The sequence below is a fragment of the Crotalus tigris genome, unplaced genomic scaffold (assembly GCF_016545835.1).
Source record: "Crotalus tigris isolate CLP2741 ecotype Arizona unplaced genomic scaffold, ASM1654583v1 scf7180000024386.1433019, whole genome shotgun sequence".
NCBI lineage: Eukaryota > Metazoa > Chordata > Lepidosauria > Squamata > Viperidae > Crotalus > Crotalus tigris.
This window is the reverse complement of record NW_024100556.1, coordinates 67,385-93,773: the sequence shown is the minus strand read 5'-3', so window position 1 is coordinate 93,773 and position 26,389 is coordinate 67,385. Positions and strand designations below refer to the sequence as shown.

The window sequence follows — 26,389 nt, the reverse complement described above, 5'->3', positions numbered from 1 at the left end:
AGATTAGCATATTTCCAAATGCTTATTAGCAAATCAAGAGCAAGGAGGACCAATTTCCTGCCTTCTGAAGACCAGAAATATCTTCCCTTGTTTGGCCAACTCGCGAGACGTATCTGGACTCTTTTGCTATTGCCGGCAATGGGGTGGGCGCAGCTTCCGCGTGACATGGGCCGGCAGTTTGACACCCCTGGTTTAGACGTTTTCCTGATACCTGATTGAGAAGGCCCTCGTTCCACTTATATATAGTCCCATATACTGTTGTATTGACTCTGTATTATTTGATTCAATGTGCGGGTACTAGGGCTAGTACCTGCTATTTTACTGTCATTTGAAGGCAATATAGCTGCTTTGGAATTTCAGTGGTCCTTTCTTCAAGATTACATAAATTCTCCAATCTTCTCTTCAAGCTTTTTTGTATTAGGTCCAGTTACTTCAAAAATCTAGGATCAAACAAAAGTCAACACAGTTAATGGACGATCAGGAATTTGAGGAAAGTACTTCTCTCATGTAAGCTTCCTCGAGTACTTTTAAAATCCCTTTTGGCGTCTTTCCTCTGTAGAGTTCCAGTCATCGATGAGAATAAGCTCAGTGCTGCAATGTTTTGCCCAGAGAATCGCATGTTTCCATTAATGCTATTTCACATCAGCAAAATATATATTTGATTTATTAGTTATTAAAGAGAGTTTCTACAAAGATTACTCTTAGCCTAAGAAGTTACTGCTTTTTCACTCTAAAAAACAGATTTTCTACACTGCTTGGTTTTATTCAGTGCTTTTTTAAAGTGAACTTCACACTATTTCATTCTCATTAAGGCTACAGTATTGATTGCTCTATCAGTATTCTCTTGGTCTGAGGGTTCTTTAGAAACTAAGATCTTTTAGGAAAAGCAGGTGAGGACTGTATCTTCTCAAACTGGTTCTTTTTAATAATGTGATACCAAACAACTGGAGAGAAACTGAACTCGATTAGAAAAATAGCTCTGGGAAAAGGCAGAATTGCCAAACATAACAGTATAAACAGTTCTGATTTCCAGAGGAAGAAATAGTGGACTGAAAACAGCTCCACAAAAAGCAGAGCTGAGGACATCGGCAAAGAGCCGGTGAAGAGACCAGCTCTTTGAACCTCTCCAGGCAAGGGGAGGATTTGAGATTGCCCACAAGCACTTCAGACAGCTGCTCCTTGCAAGGAAACCACAAGATAGCTTTCTCCGGCAGGTTTAGAGGTCTGAGAGTTGAGAGAAGAAACATTTTGCTTAAACTACAGATGGTGCCATTGAAAGGACACTATCTTTGCATACTTCCTTTTCTAATTACTTTTGGAAATTACTTGTTAACTGCTTTTCAGCTATTAGGAACTTTTGGATCAACAAGCTTTACACCGTTTGATGAGTTCCCTTCAATCCTTAGTGAAAGAAAGATTTAACGGCAAGTTTGAGAATTTTAATAATTCTTTTTAATAAACAGCAAAAGAGGATTAAAATATTGATTTTATAAAGTTACAATTTCAATGCTCTTGAAAAATTTGAAATAAGACTTTGGATTTAATTATAAATAATCTTGTCTGTGGGGAAAATGCTTTTGTTTTGAATTTAAAAAAATAATAAAGATTATAAAATAATAAGATTATAAAAATTGAACACTAGAAGGAACTAAAGAAAGTTGAACAAATATGTAGAAAATCATTTTTTCTGCCATCAATTGGTCATCTGGATTGTTGCAGCATAACTGTTAGCTGTAGCATAAAATGACTATTTATCCAATTCCAATATATTTTATACTCTTGTGTTTTTTTGTTATTTTTTAACTATTGTGTTATTGTTCACTAATCTAGTTTTTTTTTAATTGACGCAGATATGCTAATCATGCTACTAATAAACTGAGGTAAAAAAGAACTACAGGTAGTCCTCAAATTACAACCACAATTAAGCCTAAAATTTCTGTTGCTAAGTGAAGCATTTGTTAAGTGAGTTTTGCCCCATTTTAGGACCTTTCTTGCCACTAAGTGAGACATTTGTTAAGTAAATCATTGCAGTTGTTAAATTAGTAACACGGTTGTTAAGTGAACTTGGTTTCCCCATTGACTTTGCTTCTCAGAAAATGGCAAAAGGTGATCACATGAACCCGGGACAGTGCAATTGTCATAAATATGAGTCAGTTGCCAAGCATCTGAATTTTGATCACATGACCATGGGGATGCTGTAATGATTGTGTGAAAAATAGTCATGTCACTTTTCTCCATGCCGTTGTAACTTTGAATGGTCACTAAATGAACTGTTGTAAGTTGAGGACTCACAAATTGGAAAATTTGATTCAAATTGGAAAAAAGAGAGCTGAGATTTTTCTCAAAAAAATATATATATGCTAATCTACTTTTTCATTATGTTGATAAGAAGGATACGTATGATGTGTGTGTTCCTTGTTCACCTTATCCTTAGTGAAAGAATATTAAAACAGCATTGGGGATTGTGTGGTCTTCAGCCTAATAAGATTGTTTGAAGATTTTGAGCCTTTGCAGATGACTTGGTTGTTACTTTGTCTCAACCTGTTTCTTCGGTGGTGAAATTATTACAATTGATTCAACAATATGGACGTGTTTCTGGCTTTAAAATTAATAATAATAAGACCAAAATATTAGCCAAAAACATGACTAATGGTGATAAACAGGCTCTAGTTAACTTAACAGACTTTGAAATTGTTGATAAGGTAAAATATTTGGGGGTTACATTATCTGCTTCTAATGTAAAATTGTATAAAAATAATTATGAAAAGCTGTGGATGGAGGTACAGAAGGATTTAAAAAACTGGAATAATTTACAGTTATCCCTTATGGGCAGAATTGCAGTTATTAAAATGAATGTCCTGCCAAAGTTTATTTTTTTGTTTCAAATGTTACCTATTTTAAAGAATGAACGTAATTTAGATGAATGGCAAAAAGGTATTAATAAATTTGTTTGGGCAGGGAAAAAACCAAGGGTGAAACTTAAAATAATGCAAGATTTTCGTGAGAGAGGTGGACTCAAGGTACCAAATATGAAATTGTATTATGATGCTGTAGTATTGACATTGATTAGCGACTGGGTGAATTTAACAAATACAGAAATACTTCATTTGGAAGGCTGGGACCTACTTTTTGGATGGCATGCCTATTTAATATTTAATAAAAAAGTGGATTGGGTTTTTAAGTCTCATATTATAAGAAACTCTTTGCTAAGAGTGTGGAGAAAGTATTATAAAAGTGACTTCAAAATACCATTATGGGCTATACCTCGGCATGCCATAGAAGGTATAAGGAAAGGGGTAAATATGGACAAGGTCTCTTACGTACAGTTACTAAGATGGGATGGCCAAGACTGGCAGTTAAAATCTTTGGAAGAATTAACACATGAAAACTTAACTTATTCATGGTTCCAATATAGACAAATAGTGGATAGATGGAAGATGGATTGTAAAATGGGCTGGCTTAGAGAAGATGAAATTTTTTTAAAACAAGTAAGAGATCAAAGGCCAACCCATATTAAGAGAGTTTATGGGGTTTTAGTGGAATTAGATTCAGAACTTGAACTAGTTAAAGATTGTATGATTAAATGGGCACAGAATATTGGTGAAACGATTTCAATGGATACTTGGGAACTTATTTGGATAAGAAATGTTAAATTCACACAAGCGCAAAATTTAAGAGAGAATTTTTATAAGATGTTTTATAGATGGCACCTTGACCCAAAGAAAATGTCCATTATGTACCCTAATCTACAGCCGAAATGCTGGAGATGTGGATATTTGGATGCTACCTATTACCATATTTGGTGGACGTGTAAGCATATAAAAGCTTTTTGGATTAAGATATGGTGGAATATTCAAAGAATTTTTAAAAGGAGGGTAAAATTTACTCCGCAATTATTTTTACTAGGTATTGTTATTGACTGTGATGCTAAGGAGGTTATATTGATGTTAAATTTGATTACAGCCGCTAGGTTGTTAATAGGACAATATTGGAAGAAGGAATCTTTGCCTACTTTACAAGAATGGTTTCATAAAGTTTCGTATTTGGCAGAAATGGCAAAGATTTCGGCTTTCTTAAAGGAGCAATCTCAAGAAAAATTTTTTGCGGTATGGGAAAAATGGATAAATTTTATACAACAAAATCTGGATATGGAAAAATATTATTTAGCCTTTTTATAATTTGTAATGATTGTTTTTTCTTTCTTTCTTTCTTCTTTTTCTTTTTTATATATATACATTTTTTACGTATTATTATTCATATATTTTTTTCCCTTTTTTTTTTTATATATATATGCTTTATTCTTCGTCTACTTTCTTCTTTCTTCTTTCTCTCTCTCTCTTCTTTTTTTATTTTTTTTTTAGTATATATTATTCATTTTAAAGTTCATGTTATGTATATTATTATTATATATATTATTACTGTGATTTTTATTATTATTATTAATTATTTTATAAGTTGCAAATGTTATTTTTAAAATATTTGTTAAATAATCCTATATTCAGTTCTGGGAAGTCGGGGGGGGGTGGGGTGGTTGGGGAGGGGGGGGTGGATTCTTACTTGTAAAACTTTTGAAAAATTTCAATAAAAAAAAAAAAAAAAAAGATTGTTTGAAGATTTTTTTTCCTGAATCTGCTTTGTTATTTTATTGCCATAAATGCAAATTGAGGAATAGCTATTACCGGTATTACTCAGTAGCAGAGGGAGGGGAAAAAAAAGTAATATATTGATTGTGTCAAAAGCTGTGATCAGTTAACAATCTAGATCTTCTTGATCTGCAGACCTAGCATTACTAAATATTGATTCTGCTCTTCCACCTGATAGGTTTTTACATTTTATAAAAGAGTTGGACTGGATAGTTATCCCAATAAAGGTCTATCTTTTTTAAAGGGGGACACAATGCAACCCCAAATGATGGACATCAGAGATGCAAGTATGAGCAATTAGTTGCCTGGCCCTACCTAGTCCAGATTGCTGGAAACCTGCAAAGCCGTTATGTTTCCCAGACTTTCCAGCAGAATATTCCTGGTAGTCCTCAACGTACGACACAACTGAACCCTAAATTTCTGTTGCTAAGTGAATTTTGCCCCATTTTATGACCTTTCTTGCCATAGTTGTTAAGTGAATCACTTAACAGACGTTAAGTTAATCACCTGGGTCTTAAGTGACTCTGGCTTCCCTGTTGACTTTGTGAGTCAGAAGGTGCCCAAATGTGATCACACATGACTTTGAGACATTGCAACCGTCCTAAATATGAGTCAGTTGTCAAGTTTCTGAATTTTGATCATGGAATCATGGGGATGTGCAAGTGTGAAAAATGGTCATATGTCACTTTTTCAGTGGTGGTGTAACTTTGGACGGTCATTAAATGAACCATTGTAAGTTGAGGACTATCTGTATATAAGTGTTTGCAAGGCAAAATGTATTCCTCCTTGCCTCTTCTTAACCTGGTTTAACTTTTAAGCTGCACTCCTGCAGGAAAGCCATTTAACACTTCAACAGACCCCAAAGTATTCCCCTCCTGGACTATACCCCCAAACCACTAACCCAGTGTTTCCCAAACTTGACAATTTTAAGGCATGTGGACTTCAACTCCCAGAATTCCACAGCCAGCATTGCTGGCTGTGGAATTCTGGGAGTTGAAGTCCACATGCCTTAAAATTGTCAAGTCTGGGAAACACTGCACTAACCAAAGGTAGTTTTCCTAAATGACATTTAGATCTCTGCGTGTCCCATGAACTGCAGTTTGAATAACATGCATGAGTTGGCTGAACTTTATGTTAAATAGATGTTTTCTGCCTTCTCTCCTCCATTAATAATTTTCATGCTGATGTATAAAGAGTGAAGAAAAGTCTGATGTGCGATTAGAATTTAGGAGGCAGCTGTTATAAGCAGAGATTTGATGAGGGAAAACAGTATATCAAACCTGGATGCTGGTTCAGTCAGGAAATTGATTCAGATTCAGAACTTGCTTCTATTCTGTATTCAGTTTTAGTTTATACCTACAGTACTGGCCAAAATTGTGGAAACCTTTTGGGAAAAGTGTATTTTTGATGTTTGATGGCTAATAACACTACTTTCTTTTTGGAGTAGTACCATAAAATTATATATCAATGGAAAGATAATTTAATCAAGAATGTAATGCAACATAGTTTGTTCAATTATCTGTACTGTATTCTATGAAAAGTTATAGCCAAATAACCAGAAAAAGGAAGCACAACTTGTTTAGGTTGATATCAGGTAGCTTTCCTTCAACTGATTGTAGCCAATGAGCATGAGTGTTTAGAGAGCCAATCAGGTGTCATCTTGTTTTGGCAATGAGCCAATCAGATCACAGTGGGATTCAGTTCTTGATGTCCTGTATTGAAGCTGAGAGGAGGATGTTTGTCAGTGTGTTATGTGATCGCTATTAAGTTGGTTGGGGTTTTTTTTGTGTTCTTTCATTTAGTGAGCTTGTAAAACGTAATAAAATTAAAGTCATGGTGCAAAGAGTTGACTGGTTGCCCAGAAAGCGATATAAAATAGTATTATTAAGGGAACAAGGCTACAGTTATAAAGAAATTAGAAGAAAAATTGGTGAAACTTAACCAAAGATGGCATTTCTACTGTACACTTTTCCCAAAAGGTTTCCACAGTTTTGGCCACCACTGTATACAGGTAGGTGTCGACTTATAACACTACATTTAGCGACCATCCGAAGTTACAACAGCACTAAAAAAAGTGACTTACGACCACTTTTCACACTTATGACCATTGCAGCATCACCATGGTCATGTGATCAAAATTCAGACATTTGGCAACTGACTCATGTTTATGACAGTTGCAGTGTCCTGGGGTCATGTGATCATCTTTTGCGAACTGCTGATAAGCAAAGTCAGTGGGGAAGGCAGATTCACTTAACAATCATGTTACTAACTTAACAATCGCAGGGATCCACTTAACAACTGTGGCAAGAAAAGTCATAAAATGGGGCAAAACTCACTTAACAAATGTCTCACTTAGCAAGAGAAATTTGGGGCTCAATTGTGGTCGTAAGTCGAGGACTACCTGTATTTAAAAAAAATAAATCCCAGTAAAGTTATTGGGACCTATATTCTAAACCAGAATTGCAAATTTGGACACTTTTCTAATGTAATGTTTTTTCCAATGATTTAAAAACGCTGATCTATAGAAAAATTCTTCAGACTATCTTATTTTTTTTTAAAGTGACATTTGTCAAGGAGATCTTTTCTGGCTCTCTTTATGTTTTAAAGAAAGCTTAGCGCACACATATTGTGCTGATAGACCTTTTATCGAGAGATTCCTTCTGTTCTTTGAGCCTTCTGAGATTACAGTATACAATCTTATTTTGTTCCAAGGTGAGTCCAGGAGATGACAGAGATGGGAGGAAATCTCTTTGTAAGATAATTGAACAAAATGCTGTACAGTATAGTTTAAAGAATGCTAGAAAATCACTTTATTGTTTTTGTAAATGGGAAAAGAGAAAGAGGAAGGAGTATTAGGTATATTTGCCACCTTAAATTATTTAAAAATAATAATAAAAGGCTGGAAATCTCTCTCTCATTCTCCCTTTCTCCTTCCAGAAGACCATGGGGGAATTCTATAACATATTTATTGCCTTCATTATGTTGGGCCGGCAACTCATTGCATTGTAGACTCATCTTTATATCTGCAATATGGGAATTATATACCAGAACCAAATAATAAGAAATTTGTTGATCAGACAAGTACTGTGCAAAGATGATAATTAAGTATGACAAGGACTAAAGTTGAGGTGTACCATTTTTCCTCCTTATGCCTAGGCGTGCAGAATCCTCCCTTCAGTTATTGAAGCAAAAATCTCTGATATCTCATAAATTTCTGAAATACTTTTTTTAGCTTGTACGAAAATGCACAGTGGAGCAAAAGGTATTGCTTGACTGAGAGAGAAAAAATGCTTTTTGATTGCATTTGCTGATTCAACTGCAGAACAAAAAAATACACAAAGTCTTTCTACTGATGTTATCTTCAATTATAAAATGCCAATAGTCTCAGTTTAGTTTATAACAGAGTATTACGTTCACACCCCCCCCCAGAGTATAAGTAAAGTAAAATCCTCAGGGGAAACTAAATATTACATAAACCAATGTCTATGGAGATTATCAGTCATCCAGGTTATGGTTGTCCCAAAGGTGCTTTTTCAAAAGGCAACTGGACTTTCTTGGTTTTTGGTTGAAGATGTTTTGTTTCTCATCCAAGAAGCTTCTTCAGAACTTCTTGGATGAGAAATGAAACGTCTTCAAGCAAAAACAAAGAAAGTCCAGTTGCCTTTTGAAAAAGCATCTTTGGGACATGATACCAGTGAATAACAACAATCACAACCTGTCTCAAAATTATTGGGTGTTCTGCCACTGTTGGATTCAAACACTAGTTTAGACAACTGATTGTGGGATTGGGAATGTTCATTCTCTGAACTTAATATTTCTAGCTTTCAGTTAATATTCTCCCATAAGCAAAGTTGTGAGGGGAACAATCAGGGCAACAAATGCTGAACGCAGAGATTTAGACATAGCTTAGTGTACTAGACTGTGCTTTTGGGCCACACGTACCTTGTCTCCTTTCATGAAGAATTGAAATGTTGGCACAACGACAATATTGCAGAGGACTGCTACATCCTGTTAAAGAGAGATCAACTCATATGCCAAAAAGTCCTAGAACTTTTTCAGATATGTTAGCCACTACTTTAAAAAAATCTTGTAATAAAAACAGGAAAGAAAAAGGGCATTGTATACAGCCTCTTGAGAGCTGCATAAAATATTCCCTAATATTGAGGTCAGCTTGAATGATCACATTTGATAAGGTTAAATAATTGCCTTTGTGCTATGTTAAAGGTCTTTCCATGTGTGTCCAATCACACTTGGCCAATAAAGAATTCTATTCTATTCTATTCTATTCTATTCTATTCTATTCTATTCTATTCTATTCTATTCTATTCTATTCTATTCTATTCTATTCTATTCTATTCTATTCTACTTATTCTATTTTATACCTCTACTCTACTCTGCTCCTATTCCTATTCTATTCCTATTCTTATTCTTCAGCTCCCAGTATTCCCCAACCAGTTGAAGTCCACACGTCTTAAAAGTTGCTAAGATTGAGAAACTCTAGCTTAAAATGTTGTTTAAGATTGAAAGAAGTCCCTTTGCAACTGCTGAACATTTGTGTACTCATTGATTACGATTCTGCTAAGCCTAGCACACACCTTTGTTGGGATTGGCTTGTTGGTAATATTGTATGTTTAGATGACATCAGCTTTGCAATATAACCTAGAGTTAGTAGGATTTTATCTCATTGCAAACATGATTTTATAAAAAGAGTTAACAAAAGGACATTTCTAACTGGGAGGTTCCTGTTCAGAAGGACCGTATGGTCAGTGTTTTGCAGGATTCCTTAATTGGACTACCAAAGCCTGTTCTGGCTGTCAAGTTCAGGATTTGCTTTCATTCAAAGTTCCAAGGACTGATTATCTCCCTTTAGTAGTGTTTAGCTGGGTTAGAATAACTAAAGATAACCAAGCAGTTAAGATTCTAACACAGATGTTTCTATCTGTTGCCCTCTAAGAACATGAAGTTGTTGTTGGTGGTGGTTTGTTCTCCGGACTTGTTGTTTAACTTCCAAATGTTTCTTCACCAGGCTAAGTAACATCCTAGACTTCGGTTGAAGTGACTTCTTTCAGTTCTTCTCCACTTTTACGGATCTCATGTGGTCATGTGGTCAGTGGGTCATGTGATCAGCTGGTCATGCCATGTGACATGCCGTGTAATTGGCTGGTGATGTTGTGTGAAGAGTGGTCAGTGCCGTTGTTCATTGGTCTCTCGATTGATACGGCTCCTTATGGATTCAAAGGCTTCCTCAGAAATCCCACTGAGGATGTTAGCTAGCCTGGTGATGAAACATTTGGAAGCTAAACAGCAAGCCTTGAGAACAAACCACCACCAAAGTCTACCACCCGAGCTACAAATATTTTCTATCATTTCTAAGAAGTTGGATTAGAAGTTTCATCATCCTAACTAGGACTGCAGAAAGCTGCTCAAGGAGGCATCTAATCCTCGCGGATTGAGGTACTCACTTCTGCTAAGTCCACATCAACAATACAGAATAGGACATTTTCATATCGAACAGCCAATTCCTTCAGAACAAAAATGGAACAAAATTTAGATATTAAGTGTGATATAATTCCACTTCTGTTTTTTTCTCTCCTTCCTCTTACAATATAAAGTTGTACCTCTAAGAGAAAAAAAATGAAGAGTTACAAAGACAATGGATGAAATGACATAATGAATTTCAAGATATTGAAACAAGGATTTTGTTTATTTAGAATGAAATTATTGCTTCATGGGGTGAAAGTTAGATATGTGATTATTTCAACCCATAAAGACCTTTATGGCTTGTTGTCCTATTAACTGCAAGATAACATCTTCCCATGAAACTTTGCCTGACTACTTTGTGCTGAAAAAACCAGAGGGCGATCCCCCATTGTTGAGAGGTTAGGGGGCTGAAATCTAGAAATCTGTTATGATGAGGCCAGCCCTTTGAATTGTCCTCCCATTTAAGTTTTATTCATCCCCAACATCATATATTATAAAATACTGTGTTTGATATTCTTGTGCTCCATTATTAAGGTGAGCTGCCAAGAATCTTATAATTAGGATAGGATATGAATCTGATAAAAAAATATGCCTTTCATCCAGATCATGACTATAACACATCAGACATCATAAATATATGATCGTTCTCTCCTCAACTATGAATCAGTTCCTCTGCACAACATTTTAAAGTAGTATAAACAAACCAAAAAAGCCATAAATAAAGCTTATTGATTAAATTAGTTGGGTTTCCAAATATTTTAAGCTGTTGTGATTTAGCCTATTGGATGGTTGACCAGTGCTTAATTGGTTAATATGATGACCTGCAGGACATGGACACTTCTAAAGATGACTGTGGATCACTGGAAATGCAGGCCTTGTATAAACCTAAATGTTTTGTGAGTCTTAGCATGGGAACAAGATGGAATTCAAGATGCAGTCAGTCATGACTCTGAAAAATAATTCCCTGGCAGTACCTTCTGAAATCATTTTCAAAGAAGAACTAAGTCCAGTCCCAAGCAGGCACTATTGAAAGTGAATATGGGATCAAGGAAAACAGCTTTAAAAATTAAAATCTTATGCATAATAGATTTGCTCAGGCATTCACCACTACCTCCACTTAGATGGCGTGTTGGTCATGCTAGGAATCTTGTGGCCAGGGATTGTGTTTGCAGGAGTTGAAATAAAAGCTATTAAAATTGGATAATCTAAATCTAAATCTCTTAATTCTTTGAATAAAATGATTCTATACATTCTATATGATATGGGCAAGGGTCCCTTTGTTTTATGGAAGAGGTACAAGAATGTCCATTCTCTGGCTGTTCAAGTCCTACCCCCATGTGATGGAGTGAGTTCCTGTCACTTGCCTCAGCTCCTACCAATCTAGCAGTTTGAAAGCATGTAAATGCAAGTAAATAGGTACTACTTTAGTGGGAAGGTAGCATTCCATGTTTCACTGCACGTTCTGTGCTGTGGTGTAATGTCATGTTGGCCACATTTGGATAGAGCTGGCTCAATGGCCTAGAAATGGAGGTGAGCACCACCTTCTAAAGTTGGCTATGATTAGCGGAGTAAAATCTGCAGGGACTCCTTTATCTTTTACAAGAATGCCAACTCTGTGACAGCTCTGTATCCCATATTGGGCTTAATACTTTCTTGAGAGATCTATGGCTTAAGTTGCTTGCTTGGTTCACCTTACTGCTGGAAAAGCAGCAGATAACTTGTCTTAAATACTTCAGCCAAATCATCCAAAGGATTTTATATTTTGATATATTAAAATAAACCATCTCTTCTATAGGTGCTCTCCTTAAAGCCCACTGTTGCATTCCTAATCTTTTACTCTCTATTTACTGTACAGGTAGTCTATATCTGATGCTTTTCTTGAGTGTTATCCTTGAGTACCTATAGCTATGACTCAGATATGAAGAGAGGGTTAGCATCAGGTTGTATCCTGCTAAAAAAAACCCCTAGGATAATGTACGCATTGGCAATAGTCTTGCACTGTTCTTGTATCTCCCTCCTCTCTTTTGTTAAGTTCAAGGAAGAGAACAGCTCCCATCCTATGCTGGGAAAATCACTGCTTTTGAATTGCTGTCATTCGTACATTTATTAAAAATGACCTTAGGTTAAAGTCTCCCTCAAATTTAGTTCGATTCCCAGAAATTACAGGGACTCCCCCAGGTTGTTTTCTTGGCACAACACATAAGTTGCTTGCAATTGACTTCTTGTAGGATTTTTAAAAAACATCTTCATTGCTATCATTCCAACTAGATATGCTTCCACTGATTTTGGTGAGCGTCCACATAGGTAAACAATTATCTCTTTTTCCCTATCCCCACTCGTGCTCCTGTAACTTTGCCAAATTAAAAAAAAAATAGTTTTATTTGCTATATAGCTTTTAAAAGGGGCTCTATAAAGGTATGGAATGGATGGTCCAGATGAACAAAATACTGTCCTTCTTATCCCTGGTCTTGACTCCATCATGCCATATCAAATAAATGTCTGAATTACAGTACAGAGAATATGCACTATTTCCATTCACTCGCATTAGGGTTATTTTTGTTCAGATTGTTACTATAACAGCATCAAGTGTTAATGCCTCTGTACCCAATGATACAAAAAGACCAAGACATTTACAATCTGATGCTAGAATGGGGAGCGAGGGAGGACAGAAATATGAATTAAGAGGTTCGAAGAGAGACAATAAGAATCCATATTTTGGGGAATGTATTTCCAGCAAAGGGAAGAAGGCCAAGCATGCATAGACATGTGGCCCTAACCATGTTGCCAAAAAAGATGAAACGTATGCCACAATGTCATAAACATGTTTTATTAGTCCTGCTTCAACAGGACCACTTATGCAAAAACACTGACCCTTGGCAAGGCAGTTTCAATCAATTGCTCTGACCTAAAAAGGATTATTGTCTTTTCCATTATCATGTTGATATTTACAAATAACTGTTCATGATACCAATTATTTACCTTGGGAGCATCATATTGAAGAGAGTTTCTAAATAATTGTATCAAGTATGTAAATAAAAATAATAAACTTAGCAAGACACAGATGTGAGCAAATGCAGTTGTATTTAGGCTTCATTTAACTTGTGGGGAAGAACACTAAGGTGACCAACCATCCTCCTTTAGGGAGGACAGTCCTCCATTTGTAAGTTCTGTCCTCCCTCAAAAAGTGTCCTCCTTCATGTCCTCCTTTTCGATGTTTGAAGACTAATCTGCAGGGCTTTTTTTCCTCTCATAGAACGCTCAGAACGGCGTTCTGGCACCTTTTTTTGATGTTTTTTTTCAACTTTTGCATGAGCTGTGCTACTCCCACTATTGGCTTTCGAAAGCCAATAGGAATTGCTGCTGAGCGCCCCAAAACACCCGGCTGGCAAACTTTGCACATGCAAGTTGTCTGTATTATTGTTGCAATGAATAAAATGTTTTTTTTATTTACAATTTTTTTTCTTCAATTTATTTGTGTCCTCCTTTTCATTGTAAAAAAGTTGGTCACCTTAAGAACAGAGGGTTGAGGAAAGAATTTAAGCAACCAGTAGGAAGTACATTTTAGAATGTCAATGGGAGGGGAAAGAAAAGGAATGATACAGGATTTTAAAAAAATCTTTTCGCTTACATAAAGAAAAGGACGAACAATTTTGCAAGGCCCACACCATTTTGCTGTAAAGTTCACCACAACAAGGCGGGGTCCTGCGCTCTTCAGAAATTCCGCAAATTCTTTCTGTTTGGGAAGCAAGTGCAGAAGCAATCAGCAGTTAAAAACTTCACACAGTGTGAGAGATGAAAAATGCCAAAGGTTTGACTCTTTTTGAGAGAACAGTTTTACTCACAAATTAAGCATACCTTTATTTATAATTATTTTTTATATTATATTAAATCTCATTGTTTATGGGGGCGCAATGGCTCAGCGGTTAAAGAAGCTGAGCTTGTCAGCAGGAAAGCTGACAGCCTGGGTTTGAGACCTGAGTGTCGTGGGATGGGGTGAGCTCCTGTTACTTGCCCCAGCTCCTGTCCATGTAGCAGTTCAAAAGCATACAAATGTGAGTTGATAAATAGGTACCACTGTGGCGGGAAGTTAACAGCATCCTGTACACCTCAGCCAGTGGTGGGATTTAGCCAGTTCGCACCACTTCGGCAGAACTGGTAGCTAATTTTTTGTTGCCCAGGCCCAGAATGGACTTCCAGAAGTGGCATCCACACAGAGAACCGGTTGTTCACATATCTGAATCCCACCATTGACCTTGGCATATAGTCATGCTGGCCACATGACCATGGAAGCATCTTCAGACAATGCTGGCTCCCTTGGCTAACGCCCTAGAGCAGTGGTTCTCAACCTTTCTAATGCCGCGACCCCATAATACAGTTCCCCATGTTGTGGTGACCCCCAACCACTTATACATCACCGGGTGCCAGGGGCGTGGCCAAAGAAAAGGGGAAAAAAATGGCGGACAGCCTTGTTTGGCGACCCCTGTGAAATGGTCGTTCGACCCCAAATGGGGTCCCGACCCACAGGTTGAGAACCACTGCCCTAGAGTCAGACACAACTGGATAGGAGAAATCTTTATCTTTACTCATTGTTTATACAGCTGTAAATATGAGCTATTTGTAAAATGAATGGTTCTTATTTGTTTAAGAAAATTAGAATTGTTTAAAGCTGCTTTATCCAACCATGCCCCTTTTAAGGATGCAACTCCTTAGCTTATCTAGTTCACGATTCAGTTAATGCTGAATTAATGTTTCAAGTGGAAGTTTTTCCATTCCTACATGGAAATTTTGGGGATTGTATTGCTCATGTTTAGTAGCCATCTCAATTTAAAATCTTTTCTTGGTTTATCTGAGAATTTGAGTGTTCTCTGCAAATTGGTGTGAGTCAAGAGCATCCTCAATCAGCTCATAGCTTCAGAAAGATGCAGCCAAATTAGAAAACTGTTCCAGGTATTGGTGAGCTTAGATTTCTACCCAGTAGAAACTGAATCTATAGCAATCTATAATTGAAATACTTGCCTTATTGTGCATTTTTGGCAACATTGTGAGTGTCTCCAAAAAGCTCACTTAATACCTTTTTTCTTTTCTCACTGCTATTCATCTCAGAATGATTCAAGTAAAATCAGGTTGACAGGATGCTATTGTGACATAGGAAACTATGTCATTCATGGCTCTTTCAATATTCAGATAGCTGTGGAGTTTGCCTAACTACATGCCTATTAGAGAGGAACTTGAAATCCAAGTGAAGCTTTACAAGAACTGTATCCTCATGTTCTTGGATAATGTTCATGGACTGTAGTAGGCTGGATTTCCAAGAGGAAGGGGGGTGCATTCCAGAGGAATAAGAGAAATTCACTCCAGATTGTGTGTGAGAGAAAGAGGGGGGGGTATACTATCCGTAATAGGTCTCAGAGTGTATGGTAGAGGCAGATTATAGAGTGCTTCAGTTTGGCAAGATTCTGTGGAAACATTATAGAACTATAGGTGTGGAAACATTAAAGAACTCAGCTTGGAAGAATCACAGATGTGTTTTGGCCATCATTAGTGCTCAAATGTGGAGTTGACTTTTTTCCAATGGTTTTCCTCAACCTTTATTTCTACCTTAACTTATTAGTTTGCATGTCCCATGCTGCGCTTAGAGGGCATAGAGGTGTAGCTAATAAAGTGTCATAGATATAATAAAGCATCTTATATCCAAATATAAGGTTGGTATAGCTAGCGATCCTCTTCCTTTAGTTCCTGGGTTTCAAGCTTTCAGATACCAGAGATCAAAGCAGGAAATCGACGGTCAGGCACCCATCCAGAGCTAGGTTCTTCCTGGTTCCAAGAATCAAATTTGGATTTCAGGAGTTGCAATCCACACATCTTAAAGTTGCCAAGGTTGAGACATGCTGATTTAGACAAAGAGATGGTGCTTAGGGATAGATTTAGTTCCTGGGCTTGAATTTCCGAGACAAACTGTAGAGGGAAGAGGTATATAGAGATATGGTACATAACTCAAACATACTTCTGATCCAGTTTTGGATTATTGTAGGTGGCTAGCTAAGACTGACCAGTATCAAGCCTCCCAATCTGACCTTTCTGGTTAGACTCTCAATGTACATAGGATTCCTTCCTATATTCCAGTGGTGGCGAACATATGGCACGTGTGCCAGAGGCGGCACCCAGAATCCTCTCTGTGGGCATGCGCGCTGTTGCCCCAGCCCTGCCTTCCCCCACGGCCCCCTCTTCATCAGCCCCCCCCAGAGGAGATTCGCCCCTAGGCACGGCCCACACAGAACAGCACAGCCAAGCACATGGCAGCAGGGACAAGACTCCACCCTCGCGTCCGTTGCGTGTAGATGATGCTGAGGGGCGCGGACAGAGGAGATGGCTGCCATGATGCTGCTGGGCTACCTGGGCATTCTGCTACAGCGGGCTGTGGAGGCGGTGGGTGGTCCTGCAGGTGGGTGGGGTGTAGTGGGGGCAGGGCAGAGGGACGGAGCGGTGACAGGAGCGGGCGGGGTGGTTTTTGGGCACTTGGTCTCTAAAAGGTTCGCCATCACTGCTATATTCCTTCCTTACTTCACTATAGGGTGGCTTGGCTTAGATATCATGGTCATAGTAAAAACATGCAAGGATTCTTCTACTACCAACAGCAAGTAACAGTTTGTGTGATTTTTATGCTGCTTAGTTAACCCAAAAGGAACTCCCCCTTCTCCAAATGTTAAAATTAAAGGGAGACCAAATACAAGACTTCTATAACTCTGCTTTGTGTGGAATGTCTTTTTGGTTTGCTCATTTTGGAGGTACATACGGACTTGACTTCCAACAATCTGAAGTGATTCAATACAACAGGCTTACTGGTTTGGTAAGAACCAAACTTTTGATGCATCTGCTCTGGAAAAGTGTCTCAATTTCATCAAGATACTTGGTTTTCTGTTCACTTGAGATGGCCCTTATGTGAATTTCATGCCTATCTGTTAAGGATACCTGCATACTCATGTAAGAGATTTTAATTTCCACCAAACAGGCTAGCCAGAAGTGTATTCATCTAAAGCAACAAGTATCATGCCTAATAATAAGTTAGGATTTTGAATACTTGTTTTCTTGCATGTCAACATTTTCTTTTGAGGCAGTAAGCAGTGGATAAGCTGAAAATGGAGCTAATATGGGCTGTCTTTCATCAATGCAATTTAAGCATCAGCCTATTCATATGGACTAAATCTAAAAGCACAACTGTACGATTACAATTAAAGTTCAAAAGTAGGATTTGCAAAGATAAAAAGGAATGGGAAGCAACAGTAAATTATACAGATATAGTAATGATAATAGATACAGTATAACTAAAATTCTTTCCATATTTTGCATTTAATTTTTTGGGGGGCTACAACTTTCTATTTTTTTGTTTGCCTCCAAAATAGAATAATGGGTATTTCTGTATTAGAATTCAGCCATGGCTTCCCTTTCATGAATTCTGAAAGATCAGAAAAGCTACACCATAGGAGTTTGCTTAACTGTGAAGTCTGGCTCAGAACTGAAGCTTAATTTTAATGAGATTGAGAGATAATATGCTGAAAGGGTGGAGGTTTAAGAGATAATTGACTCTTCCATTTCATTTCAAGCCAACCTAGAAGATAATTGCTTCTGCAAATTGGTAGTTCCTTTAAAGGTGTGTTGAAGGAAAAACCTTCATCAGGGTCCAGTCCAAGCTGTGAATAAACAAAATGGAGACTGCTTTAAAAAGGTTGTAGTTTATCGAAGAGCAGAACCACAAGACAGAAATGTGGCTCTGGGAAAACTGATCACTTGTAGTTGGGAGTGGTGGGTTTTTATACCTTCTTGGGCTTTTGTGTTTGGTGTTGTTTCCTGTTCCTGTGGCTTGAACTTTGACCTGAGCTTTTGAGTGTATCCTTTGTGGAATTGGTGGGTTAATCCTATTATGTCCTAAAGGTCATGTCTTTAGAGTTTGGGTGGGGTATGTAGATTTTAGGGGTCTTTGTCTTTCTAATCTCATCAGCTCCAAGCTTCCTGGCCCCAACCTTTCTGAATAGGATTATCAAATCTGCATTTCTACAGAGCTGGCCTCTGCCTAGGGGAGAGGGGCTGGGGCTGGTTTCTGGGGGCTGATTTCTGTCTTTTAAGATTTCTTTCTCTATTACTGTATTCCTTTGGGAAGCATAATATTCTGCTTTTTAATATTCCCCCAAATATTTCTTTTTTTGGGGGGGAGGTGCTGTCCTCCTACAGGTGTTTCCTTTTAATTCAATGGATGATTACACAAAAGTAATATGGCTGTATTTCTTTTATGTCCTCATTTCAATTCCATCCAACATGTCACTGAAAGACTGACTTCCTTTCTCCCTTCCCATTAGGTTTGGAAGCAAGTTATGACCCCTAGAAATAATACCAAATAGCACAGAGAATAATAATAATAATAGTAGCAAAGTTGGAAGGGACCTTGGAGGTCATCTAGTCCAACCCCCTGCTCAGGCAGGAAACCCTACACCATTTCGGACAAATGGCTGTCTAGTCCCTTCTTAAAAACTTCCAGTGTTGGAGCATTCACCGCTTCTGGAGGCAGGTTGTTCCACTGATTAATTGTTCTCACTGTCAGGAAGTTTCTCCTCAGTTTTAGGTTGCTTCTCTCCTTGATTAGTTTCCACCCGTTGCTTCTTGTCCTGCCTTCAGGTGCTTTGGAAAATAGCTTAATTCCCTCTTCTTTATGGCAGCCCCTGAGATATTGGAACACTGCTATCATGTCCCCCACTTGTCCTTCTCTTCGTTAAATTAGACATACCCAATTCTAGCAACCGTTCCTTATATGTTTTAGCCTCCAGAAGAAATCTGGAGAAATTATAGAAAAAATCTATAATTTTTGCAATTAATTTGTCCTAAACAATCATGACCTTGGTGTGAAGCATTCTTTGTCATAATCTTCATATTTTGCAAGCCAGAAAACCTAGAAATAAATTAAACAGAAGAACATTAAGTAAAAAGTACAAAATTTACAAGCTCAGTTCTGACTGGACAGATCGGACTCGCGGTGTGACTGTATTATTTTATTATTTTATTGTTTTATGATTGTTTTAACTCTGTACGCCGCCCTGAGTCCTTTGGGATTGGGCGGCATATAAATAAAATTAAATACAAAATACAAAAAAAAATACTACACTACAGTATAGTCACTGCTTTATGTATAATCCACAAGATGCTAGTTCCTGGTGATGTAATGCTGAAAATTACTCAAATAACACAAATTAAAAAGAAATGCAATGGGTTATAATATCTTTTGGCTATTTATATTAATTTTTTTTCTATTTTTTAACTGAATTGTTTTGATGATTGTTCATTGCCCAGAGTCACTGGTTTGAGATGTGCAGCTATACAAACTGAATAAATAAATATAGCCAGCTAGTCAATTTTTCAGTCTTGAAAGTGCACTATACAATCATGTCTGTATGCTTGAACGGTCCTTTAAGTCAATGTTAAGTGCCTGGACTGGTCTCGACAGGTTTTTTGGAAGATTTTTAGAAATGATTTACCCTCGTTTCCTTCCTAGGGATGAGAGGGAGGGATTGGCCCCAGGTCACCCAGCTGGCTTCCTGCCCAAAGCAGGACTAGAACTTACCATCTCCTAGTTTTTGGCCGAGTGTCTTAACCACTATATCTATACCCTCTTCATGGCATACAAATAGGATTAGGAAAATACAATTTGAAATCAGATTGCAATTCAGTATGAAATCTATCCAAGAATACCGTTTTGCTTTGCATGTTTATGAGTTTTCAAAAGCATTGATGTCAGGTCAAGTGGTATTATTATTGGCTGGATATGGTGGAACTTAACAGGCCTCACAGGAAACCAGATTTTTCTTTAGAGACTAAAATGAGAGCCAAATGCAACAGCAGCTTCAAAAAAGGGATTTTCCTCAGGCCTATAATGAGGCAGGAAAAGGTTATTTATTTCTCTGTGCTTCCTGCTTCTCGGATAATTATTTGTCATTTTAATTGTGGTTCTGATTATACTGCAGGTCTGTAGTAAGTTAGTTATTGGAGTAAGTGATTACTCGCATGGATCTTCCCTGCCTCATATCTGTGGTCCCTGCCGCCTCCCAAAATCCATCGTACAATTCACCCAGATTTTTCCATGCTACAATTCTATTCCCCTCCCCCCCAATGCCTTTTCCTTTGCAGTTTTCAATTACTTTGCCTGTGGCAGAGGAATTCAGTCAGGTTTCAATTTTTGGAATGTTCCACGCTGAAATCAAAATGTGCTTATATGGCATGTGTTTTGAGCTCAGCACCAAAAAGGCCTGGTTTTTTCCCCCCTCCCAATTCTCCAAACAAAACAAGACTATTTAAGCAGCACTATTTAGATTGATCCAGCTGTTCTGAGGGCTGCGATTACCATGTTAGTTTATTAATTAGTTTATTAAAGAACCGTTGCTGGAATGGGGTATGTCTAGTTTAATGAAGAGAAGGACGAGGGGGGACATGATAGCAGTGTTCCAATATCTCAGGGGCTGCCACAAAGAAGAGGGAGTCAAGCAATTTCCAAGGCGCCTGAAGGCAGGACAAGAAGCAACAGATGAAAACTAATCAAGGAGAGGAAAGCAACCTAGAACTAAGGAGAAACTTCCTGACAGTTAGAACAATTAACCAGTGGAACAACCTGCCTCCTGAAGTGGTGAACGCTCCAACATTGGAAGTTTTTAAGAAGAAACTGGACAGCCATTTGTCCGAAATGGTATAGGGTTACCTGTCTGAGCAGGGGGTTGGACTTGATGACCTCCAAGGTCCCTTCCAACTTTATTATTATGGATCATCGCACAGTCAGCCAGATGTTCAGACTGGATTTGGCATTTTGTCTACCTATCGAGTCCTTACCCAGGACCTGGGATAGGCAGATGTGGATGTTTGATGGTATTACAGATATCGTCGCAGGATGGAAGCAGTTCCTAGTAAGGCCGCCTTTTGCAATTGACTAATAGCGAATTTGTCAATGCCAGTGGTGTTCAAGTGGTGCTCCAGTTGTTTTGGGATTGCACCCAAGGAGCCTATGACTATTGGTACTACCCTTGCTTGCTTTTGCCACAGTCTGTCTATTTCTATTTGTAGGTCTTTGTATTTTGTTATCTTCTCCAGTTCTTTTTCTTCTATTCTGCTATCTCCAGGCACTGCCATGTCCACTATCCAGACTTTTTTGTCTTTCTTATCGACAATTGTTAAGTCTGGGGTGTTATGTTGCAGGTGCTTGTCGGTTTGAATTCTGAAGTCCCAGAGCAGTTTAATTTTATCATTTTCTATGACTTTCTCTATTTTATGATCCCACCAGTTTTTGCTTACAGGCAAATGATATTTTTTGCAGATCTTCCAATGCACCATTGTTGCTACTTTGTCATGCCGCTGCTTGTAATCAGTCTGTGTAATCTTCTTGCAACAGCTTACCAAGTGGTCCACTGTTTCTTCAGCTTCTTTGCATAGGTGGCACTTACTGTCTGTTGCTGTTTTCTCAATTTTGACTTTGTATGCATTTGTCCTTAAGGCTTGGTCTTGTGCAGCCAGACTTAGTCCCTCGGTCTCTTTCTTCAATTTTCCTGCTCTTAGCCATTGCCAGGTTTTATTATTATCTGCTTTTCCAGCTATTTTTTTAATGTATTGGCCATGTAGTGCTTTGTCTTCCCATGCCTCTATTTTGTTCTTCATTTGGTCTTTCTTGTAGGCCAGTTTGGTCTCTCCAGTAGTCAGTAAGCCTTCCTGATATACTAATTTCAGTGCATCTTCATCATTGTTCTTCAGATATTCTTCCAAAGCCATTTTTTCTTCTTCAACCATCTGATGTACTTGTAGCATTCCACGCCCACCTATTTGCCTTGGTAGATAAAGTCTATCAATGTCACTGCGTGGATGAAGGGCATGATTCATTGTCATTATTTTTCTGGTCTGCCTATCCATTGCTTTTAGTTCTGCTTGAGTCCAGTCCACTATTCCAGCTGTGTACCTAATGACTGGGATTGCCCAGGTGTTGATTGCCTTTATGGTATTTCCTCCATTGAGTTTGGACTTTAAGATCTTCTTCACTCTCTTGATGTATTCACCTCTAATCTTTTTCTTGACTTCAGTGTGCTTGATGTTGTCAGCTTGAAGGATACCCAAGTATTTGTAGTACTCTTCCTCATCCAGACTCTTAATGTTATTTTCGTGGGGCATCTTGATTCCTTCAGTTTTCACTATTTTTCCTTGTTTGATAGTAAGTGTGGCACATTTGTCCAAGCCAAACTCCATTACAATATCTTGGCTATATATACGGACAGTGTTGAGCAGCGATTCTATTTCAGATGATGTTTTTCCATACAGCTTCAGATCATCCATGTAAAGGAGATGGGATAGTCTGGCAGATGTTTTTGATGTTTGATAGCCATGTCCTGAGTTATTCAGTATTGTTGACAGAGGAAACAGTGCAATGACAAATAGTAATGGTGATAATGAATCTCCTTGAAATATTCCTCTCTTGATATTAACCTCTCCCAGCCTCTCACCATTGATCTGCAACTGTGTCTTCCATTGTGCCATCGATCTTTGCACAAATTTTCTGATGTTTCTACTGACTCCTGTTATTTCTAGGCACTTTATTATCCAATCATGTGGCAGAGAGTCAAATGCCTTTTTGTAGTCAATCCATGCCACATTCAGGTTGGTCTTCCTTCTCTTGCAGTTTTCCAAGATCATTTTGTCTATTAGGAGTTGATCTTTTGTTCCTCTGCTATTGGGGCGGTTTCCTTTCTGCTCAGGTGGAAAGAGATTGTTTTCAACTAGATGCTGTTGTACTGCATCAGCTACACACCAGTTAGTAATTTGAAAGTTGTTGGTAAACAGGTAATTGGCCTGTAGTTGCCTGGTGTTGCCCCTTTTGCTGGATTTTTTATTATTAGGTAGGTTTTCCCAGTTGTTAGCCACTTTTCAATTTCTCCTCCTTGTAGTATATTGTTGAACTGCTTGGCAATGAGTGGGTGTATAACAGTTAGATGTTTCAACCAAAACCCATGCAGTTCATCTTCACCTGGTGCTGACCAATTTTTGATTTTCTTTGCTCTTTTTTCTACCATTTTTGTTGTTATTACTAGTTCTTTCATTTCAACTTCTGTTTTATTTGCATCCACCTCTTTTAACCAAGCCGCATCCTGTTGTATTTCTTTGGGTTATCCCATATCTGCTTCCAGAACTGCACTGTTTCTTCCTTGTCAGGTACTGACTGATTCCTTGCAGTTTCTCCATTGATGGATTGGTAGAAACGTTTCTGATTGGATTGAAATTGGAGGTTCTGCCTATAGTTTGCAATTCGAGCTTTATATCTACTGATTTTCCTGGCTATAGCTGTTATTTGTTGCTTTATTATTTCCAGTGCTTCCTTGATCTTCCTTGTTTCTAAGTGGTATTTCTTGATTAGGTATTCTTTGGTCTTCTTGTTCTTCAGCTTCTTTTCTTTCATCTGTTCTAGCTTGCTTGCATGTGATCTTAACTTGCTGATCTTATTTTCTAGTCTAACCTTCCATTTTTCTGGTGCACTGTTTGTTTGTTTTTCTTCTTTGTTGATTTTGCATCCCAGGTATTCTGTTATAACTGCAGCTGTGCTGTACATTAGTTGGTTTGTTTCTTGCAGTGAATTGGTGCTTATACTTGATATTGCAGTATTTGCATCTTTTAATGCTTGTGCTAGCTGTTTCTTTGGAACAAGCTTCAATGCAGGTAGCCTTATTCTGTTGTTTTTGTGCTGTTCTAGATGCTCAGTTATTCTTTGTTTCAATTCTTTTATTTCTTTAGTTAGAGGGTTTTGTTCTTCCTGAGGTAGAGGTGCCTGGTTTCCAAATGAGAACAGTTGTATATCTCTGCTAGATTTCTTCACTGCCAACTCCCCCTGGTTTGCCTCTACATTCTGGATTACTTCTGGTAAGGCTTTGATTTCTTTGCCCTGGGTAAACCTTTGCAGTTCGTCCAATTCTGTTTCTGTGAATACTTTTATTTCGTGTTATAAATCGGCGTTGATCTGCTAGTCTCTGTTCTGTTATTTCTGATTCTGGATGTTGTTCTTTCCAGAACTGGTGCATTCGTTTTAGATATCCTCTTCTTGTTGGACTTGATCTGTAGTAACAGATCATTATTTCTTTGTTTTCCATCACTGTGTATCTGCGACGGGTAAACACCTTTTCTTCCAGTAGTTCTGCAGCTGCTGGCCCTGGTTGCTCAGCCAACAGTCCTGAGTCCTGTAACCCATTTTTCACCAGATATCCAGGAACTCCATATCTAGCGCGGACCTTGTTAACCCGGGTGACGTCCGAGCCGGTATGGCATTCTGCAATTTACGTCTCACCATATTTTTTATGGAAGAGACACTCTTTGTCTGACTCCTCTGATGAGACCTGTCCAGTATGGTTGAACCTCTGGCATAGCTCTCATCTTCCTCAGAGTACACAAGCCCCACAACCACGTCAAGGTAGTGTCTCACTGGGGGTTGTTGTTGTTATTATTATTATTATTATTATTATTATGGATCATCGCACAGTCAGCCAGATGTTCAGACTGGATTTGGCATTTTGTCTACCTATCGAATCCTTACCAAGGGCCTGGGATAGGCATATGTGGATGTTTGATGGTATTACAGATATCGTTGCAAGATGGAAGCAGTTCCTAGTAAGGCCGCCTTTTGCAATTGACTAATAGCGAATTTGTCAATGCCAATGGTGTTCAAGTGGTGCTCCAGTTGTTTTGGGATTGCACCCAAGGAGCCTATTACTATTGGTACTACCCTTGCTTGCTTTTGCCACAGTCTTTCTATTTCTATTTGTAGGTCTTTGTATTTTGTTATCTTCTCCAGTTCTTTCTCTCTATTCTGCTGTCTCCAGGCACTGCCACATCCACTATCCAGACTTTTTTGTCTTTCTTATCGACAATTGTTAAGTCTGGAGTGTTATGTTGCAGGTGCTTGTCTGTTTGAATTCTGATTATGATGATGATGATGATGATGATGTTGAATGTGAATGCTTTTCTCACACATTTCTCAAGATGGGGCTGGCTCTATTTCTTCCACTGCTACCGACTGAGACAGGGACGGCGGGGGGGGGGGGGGAGGCAGCACAGTTCAGACATAGAAGCTGGTGGGCTCTTGTCACCAATTTGCTTGGGTTAGATTGGAGGTTGGATCTGGCATTCCAAGGTGATTCTAGATGTCTGGGTTGCAAACATAGGTACTGAAGACTGCTTCCACTTTTCCATTTGCTGGTCAGTAGATATAGTTTTTCTATGGAAATACGCTGTAGTAGATTATGCAGAGATCTCCAGACCTGGCAACTTTAAGACTTGTGGACTTCAACTCCCAGAATTCCTCATCCAGCCATGCTGGCTGGCTGAGGAATTCTGGGAGTTGAAGTCCACAAATTTTAAAATGGCCAAGTTTGGCAACCCTCAAGTTAGAGCAGTGGTTGTCAACCTGTGGGTCGGGACCCCATTTGGGGTCAAACGACCATTTCATGGGGGTCGCCAAACAACGCAGTCCGCCATTTTTCCCCCCTTTTCCGTAGCTGTGCTACTCCCTTTTATTCTATTGGCTTTTGAAAGGCAATAGAATAGACTCTCTTCTGCAAACAGTGCTGCACCAGTTGAGTAGTCCTTGACTTACGACCGGTTGGGGGTCACGGCATTAAAAAGGTTGAGAACCACTGAGTTAGAGCATTGTTTCATTATGGAAGGAACAGCCCTTGAACACACCAGAAGAATTTCTAAGAAAAGGTGGCAGGAAGCTGGAAGTTAGGCTAGTCTCTCCAATGCTCCAATCCAGACTGTGAAATTTGGCCCGATGGAACAAAATCAATTTGGAATATTTCACGGGGCATTTCACTCTTGTAATATAAATTCATCAACATTCTGGCAATATGTGAAAGACATTTGCTGCATCATGGGCAGCTTTTCATACCTCTGTGTTAGAGTTAGAAAGAGAAAAATTACATCTTGTTTCATGTTTTCATCAATTAATCCTCTACTGTTGGAGAAGCTAAAATTTGGAATAGTCATCTTACTATAGCTGTCATGAGCAAATGCCCCAAGGTAATGCTTTAAATTTGAAGCAAAATTTTGACCTTTTTTTTGACAAAAGCTGTAGCTTGTGGAGTGTAGCATGTCTTTACAGGCTATGATGTGGATGTGTGCAATAGGGGAATGGAAGAAATAAAAACAGGCTTCATATCAATTAATCTGAGTAAGCTGTTCAGGCAAGATCATAATAAAAGTAGTCCTCA

General features: G+C 38.3%; 1 protein-coding gene across 2 annotated transcripts; it reads right to left on the bottom strand.

The window, feature by feature from the left end:
- Positions 1-267: 267 nt before the first annotated feature.
- LOC120301578 (thioredoxin-like) lies at positions 268-15,253 on the bottom strand. Of its 2 annotated transcripts, XM_039328990.1 has the most exons (5): positions 15,141-15,253; positions 13,753-13,857; positions 10,106-10,165; positions 8,586-8,651; positions 268-440 (listed from the first exon to the last, which is right to left on the bottom strand). In XM_039328990.1, exons 1-5 carry the CDS (start codon positions 15,162-15,164, stop codon positions 378-380), a joined length of 318 nt encoding a protein of 105 aa, XP_039184924.1. In that variant the 5' UTR covers positions 15,165-15,253; the 3' UTR covers positions 268-377. The 2 variants fall into 2 exon arrangements, with proteins under 2 accessions (XP_039184924.1, XP_039184925.1); XM_039328991.1 differs by lacking the exon at positions 10,106-10,165.
- Positions 15,254-26,389: the final 11,136 nt, after the last annotated feature.

Bases quoted from the DNA above. Each gene is read 5' to 3' on its own strand.
- LOC120301578 (XM_039328990.1), bottom strand. From the start codon at position 15,164: ATGTTGCCAAAAATGCACAATAAG. The intron at 10,166-13,752 runs GTAAGCGAAAAG...TTTGTTCTGAAG, and splicing joins TTGTTCGTCCTTTTCTTTAT to GAATTGGCTGTTCGATATGA. The intron at 441-8,585 runs GTACGTGTGGCC...GTTTGATCCTAG, and splicing joins TCTTCATGAAAGGAGACAAG to ATTTTTGAAGTAACTGGACC.